This window comes from Drosophila willistoni (assembly GCF_018902025.1).
Source record: "Drosophila willistoni isolate 14030-0811.24 chromosome 2L unlocalized genomic scaffold, UCI_dwil_1.1 Seg196, whole genome shotgun sequence".
NCBI lineage: Eukaryota > Metazoa > Arthropoda > Insecta > Diptera > Drosophilidae > Drosophila > Drosophila willistoni.
In genome coordinates this window covers 6,433,780-6,440,188 of record NW_025814048.1, presented here as the reverse complement: position 1 = coordinate 6,440,188, position 6,409 = coordinate 6,433,780, and the positions used below count along the sequence as shown (strand labels likewise).

The following is a 6,409-nucleotide window of genomic DNA, read 5'->3' as shown; positions in this document are numbered from 1 at the left end:
CTAGGACAACATGAGAACAGAAACAAGCGATCGATTACTTTACTATATAAGCACTTCCCTCACTCCACTTCCCTATTTACCTACTACTACTTCTAATAATATATGAAATTTCAAAAACAAAAAACAAAACTCAATGCAAGACTTTCTTTTTCAATAAAAGACACAGCAGCAACAACAACAACTTTTAAGCTAACAACTAAAAAGTTAATTTTAAAAAAGACATTTTCCAAAAGCAAATAAAAAAAAAACTAAATTCATTCAAAAGAAATGCAAAAAGACAGCAAATACATGAAAGGAAAAAGAAATCAATCTAATAATCTATAAGCAACTCTACATATACATACATCTTATATATATATATATTAAAGATAAATATTTAAAAACAAAACAAAAAAACAAAACAATTACTATGTAAAATGTGTGTGTATTAGTATTAGTGAGCAGCATGGTTTTTAACTAACAGAAGAAAAATAAAGAAGCAAATTGAATTGAGTAATGAATTGCTAGAAATATATATGTATGTGAAAGGGAAATATTTACTTAAACAACAACAACAATGAAAACATTTACAACACGAACAAACATAGAACATGGATAAAAAAAATCACATCTATAGTAAAGTGCAAGCTCTGATATATTAAACAAAAAGGCAAAAAATTTATTTATTTACATACATTTTGCGGTTTTTTTTTGTATTATTTATTTTAAGTGAAAAACAAAAATCCGTCTACTGGCATCTTACATATATTTTTCATGTTGTTCTTAGTATTAATTGATTCAAATGAAACAACAACACAACAACAAAACGAAAAAGAAAATGTATTTTGTTTCTCTTGTTTTTAAACAGCATTCCAAAATGTACTTACTTAAAGGCTAAAAAAACTAAAACTGAATGTTAACAATTAATTAACAAAAAATATATTATATATCTAAATCAGAATCAAAAGTTAAAAAACAAACTACAAAATTTGAAACAAAATTCTGTTCTTTTAATCTTCTCTAAGGAATTGTTTATACATCTATATATATATATAAAATAAATATATATACACGATTAGTAAAGAAATTGTATATTATGTTTAATCTATTGAAAAAATTGTTTAATGAAAAGAAGAATTAGAACATGAAAGAACATCGTTTGCTTCAACAACAATGAAAATGAAAATAAAAGTGTTTTTTAATTAACCAAAATATACATTTATAATTAAGCAACCATTTATAAAACTTAATGTTAATTGTTAATACAACAACAGCAAAAAGAAAGCAAGAAAAAGCAAAAAAGGCGAAAATTACACAAAATTATTGTTACAAACTAATTATGCAAATTAACAACAAGAACAACAACAAGAAAACTCCAATACACACTAAAGACAGATTTCAATTAACAAATAACAAGTAATAGCAAAAAACAATCAATTTAAGTGACAAAAACAAAAAGGAAATGCAACATTTTACATTAAACACTTTAAGCAATCTTTTCGTTTGTAAGTGGCACACACACACAATTTAAAGACGTACATATTTTATTTTTAAAATTTTTAATTCATGTATTTTTTGAAAATGTAAAACATTCATATCATTTCGTTACATTGCGTTCCATTTTTAGTGTTTTTATTGTTTTCCTTGTGCACTAAAAATGTCAAAATACAAAAAAACAAAAAAATTGCAACAACACTTTCGTTACAATTTATGCATAAACGAATAAACTTATTGTATAAGACAAAAACATTGCTCTAAAATGGTTTACATTTCTAATTTTTTGTACAAATCATTCAATTCGTCTGCAAAATGGACACGGGCTCCTGCATAAACTGTTGGATTTTCGCCTCGGGCACTAGTTCACCATTGGCCAGCAAACTATGAACGATTCCATCGTGTTTGTTGCCACTGGAGCGTGCTTGCAGTATGAATTCGGTGTCCTGTAGCATAAATTTCGTATCTGTGCCATCCTCGACAAAGACTGACTGAAATTTCAAGAGAAAATTGTCAAGTATTTGTTTAATATGGGTAAAATCAATACATGGTAGAAACTATTCATGTAAAGTGGGAGAAAAAGGTCTAACAATTACCATTACCATAAATAGTTTTATGTCTACTTGAACTCATTCCCATTTTGTGACAAATAGTTCTTTGGGGAATAATTATTCGAATTAAAAGGTTTTTTGTTGTTCTTATAATAACAAAGGTCAACAACAGGCACTTTGTGGTAAGGCTCTGTTTTTAGAGTAACTTGGGCAAGTTGATTCCTAATATTAAGTAGGTTTTTTTTTGATGGACTCTAGTACAAATTTAAATAAGGAACAGTATTTAGCACAACGGAAATTGAAAAATATTTGTTTTTGAAAATTAAATTTTTATTAAAAACGTTTCTAATAGTAAAGGTAACAGATTAACGTTTAAAAATATATTGCATACATTTTTTGTCGTTTAAAAAAAAGGACAGCTAAATTAGGAAATCATTTTTGAAACGGAGTTATTGGAAACCTTTTGAATGAATTTGAAAATTGTTTATTTTCGCAAAGACAATATGGTTTCAAAAAAATAGTAGTGGTAACAAAGGACATAGGTATATTTTTGTAGTTTTGGAAACAAATAAAAATTTGATTTAATTTAGAATTGAAACATGAAATTTTTTGTCAAGTCCTACCAGTATTTAATTGAGGATTTGAAGAGGACACCAACATCAATCATAAGTTCATAATCGGAATCAGCGGCTTGAAATTACCCTTAACAAGGGATTTAAAGAGAGGTTTCCAGATTTCCAATTGAAAAACTTAACATTAAAATTTAAACGTTATAAAGCAATTGATTTTAGAATCTTAAAAAGTATTTCTAACGTACCAAAATTTCTCTAAGTTGTCTTTAGATTAGAGAACTAAATGTTTTTGAATTTACAGTAAGAGCAAGTTCCTAGCAGATTCAATCGAGACGACAAATTTATATTTTATAAATAATTTGTATAAAGTTGGTTTTCTTAGTTACTTTTAATAGTCTTTAAAGATTTTAAAAAGCCTGGGTTGAATAGTTTTAAATGCTTTTTGGCGTACTTTTCGGCGAAAGGGCTTTTGCAGAAACTAAAACCTAATTAAAGCTAATTCATGGAAATCAATCCAAATTTTAGCTTCAGCAATAATAAAAGTTTGAAACCTAGTTTAGATTTCATATTATTGTGTTTTCTAAGTTGATAATAGAATAATAAAACTTTGTTTTGCATTATTCTTGCTTATTTCTCGACTTGAATCTAGTTTTGGATTTCCAATCCTAGTAGTATCTTCTGAATTAAATATTGATAATAGAATAATAGTGTTTCCTTGTTACTCATTTTGAAATCAAGCTTCCAAAAAAGGTGATTTAATTTAATATTGAAAACTTCAGATAATTATCAGAATTATAATTCATTTAAATAATAATTGACAAGAAAATTTTAATTTAAATTAAGATGCTGTAAGTGCCATAACTTTTATATGGATTTTTATAATAACTGCACTGCCCAAACGTTCAAAAACTTTTGGAATCTTAGAAATTTATATAGTGATCTTATTGATTTTTTAAAAAATCTACGCCGGACAAAACAGACGTTAATGTGTAAAAGAATCTCGGTAGGTGATGGTAAAAACTTAGAAAAGTTTGTGAATTTTTGAAATTTATTTTAGCGACCTATTTATTTCAATCGTTTATGTTTAGGCTTAGAATCATATATATTTAATGGCTTAACCAACTCAAAAGGGACTTAAAAAACAAACAAAAATAGATTCAATCATAGTCCATACGTTGTTTTAATGGAACGACTTCAAATTAATTAATTCAAAATTTAATTGTGTTTTGTATTTACCTCTTCTTGTCTGAGTTCATCATTGACATATAGACTGAGCGTATCCAATTTGAGCATTATACGATATTCCTGATCACCGCAAGTGCTTAACCATAGCCTATATTGGCGTGTCACCTCTTCGGTGTATTGATCATGTGACTTGCCATCGATATGCAGGGTATATTCATATTTAAAACCTGGAGCAGGATCCACACGTATTATGCAACGTGCTTGATCGATGTGAAAAGTGTCTTCGCCCACCAATTTGAACATCCAATCGCGTCGTAAAACTTCCTAAAATGAAGAAAGAACAAAAAATTAAATTAAGTGCAGCCCCACCACAAACATTCATCAGTGTGTGTGTCGGTGTGAGTGTGGGTGTGTGTGTGTACTTACCCGACCATTGACCCAAATCATGCGCCTCCCACTGGTGGTGCCATGTTCTAACTCTATGCGATACATCTGCAAGCCAAAACAAACAACAACAACAACAAAAATTAAAGTTAACCAGGTTAAAAGGAAATTGTCGTAAGACAAGTTTTACCATTTACCTTTCCATTGATGGGTGTACACCATTGGGCAACTATATTCTGTTTATTATAGCGTTTGGCCTCCGGCAAATGATCCTGCGTCATGATGGGTTGTGTCGAAAGATTTTCCAAGCGTAATGTGGGCGATAGAAAGGACATGGACTACGGACTACCAAGGACTAGTGCGAACAAAAATTGCGAAAAATCAACTGAAGTAAGAAAATCAATAAAACGTAAATTATAATATTAATAATTGCATTAAAAATGCAACCAAATCCCCCATGCGGAGACGGGGGGAGCTTACACAACAGGAACTAAGAATTAATTATTATTTTTTTTAAATATTTTTCGAATGCATTTAATGTGCATTTAATCGCTCTCTATTTGAAAGTGCTAGAAAATAGTTTATTAAATTTTAATTTTAGTTATGTACTTTTCGTCCGCTATTTATTTCGTTTAGTTTCGTTTTAGCGTTTAGCTTGATGTATTTAAGTTGGCCAACCGACCGCAAAAGCGAACCGCACGTTGTTAGCCACACAAAAGAACTAAAAGAAAATGCTAGTTGGCCCCACCGCATGGCGCCAAACACAGAGTTGAGTGAATGGGTGGTGTGTGTGTGTGTATGAGTGTGTGTGTGTATGAGTGTGTTTGTGTGTGCAAGTGTGTATGAGTGTATCCAGTTCTCAACACTTTACCGCTCCGCATTGTCGTCGTCTCCCGCCTCGCATTCGCATAAAAATAAACTTTGCCTGTGGCCCCTCCAAGTATGCAATTGTTTTTTGCATTGCAATTGCTTTGACTTTGCCTTGAGCTCAAATAAACCATATTATATATATATATACAGAATGATTTTATATATATATATATATATATGCTATATATATTTCGTTTTAGGGTTGACAATTATATGGCCCCTGGGAACACTTGTTCTTTTTTCCCCCTTTTCCTCTCTCCCTCTCTCTTTCTCCCATCTGTCATTTGCCTTCTACCTCTTCATTCACAATCCTCTTGGTCGCAAATTTGTCGCATTTTGTTGTTTATGGCGTAATATTTTCTGGCCATAAATGAATGCTAATGACCGTTTTTCGTCTAGTATTTCAATTCACGACAACAACAACAACTATTGATAAATGCTTTTTGGGCAGGAGAACCAGGCACATCATATGTCAAATCCTTAGCACTTCAATTGTTGTGTGTGTGTGTGTTGGTGTGTGTGTGTGCTGGTGTGGGTGCAGGAACATATGCCCCATCGCCTAGTCGAACACGCGAAGGTCATTGGCAAAGCATGCCGCCGTCATTGCTGCCGCCTTTTGAAGTCGCTTACAGTTATAGTTATTGTTAGCAACAAAACTCACAAAGATAACCAAACATCTGACAAGGACAAGACAAGGCAATCCCCATCTCCATCCCCTTCTTTGATTCGCTGTCATTTGCCCCCCAACCTCCTATACAAATCCTTAGCCACTATTTCAATCCACCCGCCCCTCGTTCTTACCCTCCATCCCTCCTCCATTCACCAAAAGTGTCAGCAAATGTGTCTGTGTATGCATGTGTTAGTCACTGTAATTATTAGTCCTGTATACAGACATTCTTATTTTTGACGCTACAACTCTTCGAATTTCATCACAGTGGACAAAAGTTAAATGAAAATGGTAACAAAAGTGGGTAGAAGAAGCTTCAAGTAGTGGTTTGAAAACTTAAAGACCGATTTCTTCTTTTTTGACTTTTCTTAAGGTTTTAAACCTTGCCTCGCAAAATTGCAGATCGAAAAGTGAATACTGTACCAATAATAATGTATATGAAAATTTTTGTTTGGCCTCGAGCCGCTAAACAAAAGGTTGGATAAAAATCAAAAAGGTTGCTATAATACATCAACGATATAAATTTCCTGTAAATTTTCATAAAAGAAGACATGTCAGATTTATATAAAAATCTTGATACTATAAAAATGTCTTTTCAGTCTTTTTTTAACTTTGAATCCTATTATATAATCCAAATATCTCTGTCTCTCAATGATATAACGTTAAAGGGATAACTTATACTTAACATAAATATCTAGAACTATTTA

General features: G+C 31.1%; 1 protein-coding gene across 2 annotated transcripts; it reads right to left on the bottom strand.

Annotated features, from left to right (window-relative positions):
* Positions 1-1,622: 1,622 nt before the first annotated feature.
* On the bottom strand, positions 1,623-5,084 carry LOC6639935 (fas apoptotic inhibitory molecule 1). Of its 2 annotated transcripts, XM_023174778.2 has the most exons (5): positions 4,775-5,084; positions 4,363-4,550; positions 4,208-4,273; positions 3,833-4,105; positions 1,623-1,964 (listed from the first exon to the last, which is right to left on the bottom strand). In XM_023174778.2, the coding sequence occupies exons 2-5, from the start codon at positions 4,498-4,500 to the stop codon at positions 1,773-1,775; spliced, it is 669 nt and encodes a 222-aa protein (XP_023030546.1). In that variant the 5' UTR covers positions 4,501-4,550; positions 4,775-5,084; the 3' UTR covers positions 1,623-1,772. The 2 variants fall into 2 exon arrangements, with proteins under 2 accessions (XP_023030546.1, XP_002063204.1); XM_002063168.4 differs by lacking the exon at positions 4,775-5,084 and having other exon boundaries at positions 4,363-4,569.
* Positions 5,085-6,409: the final 1,325 nt, after the last annotated feature.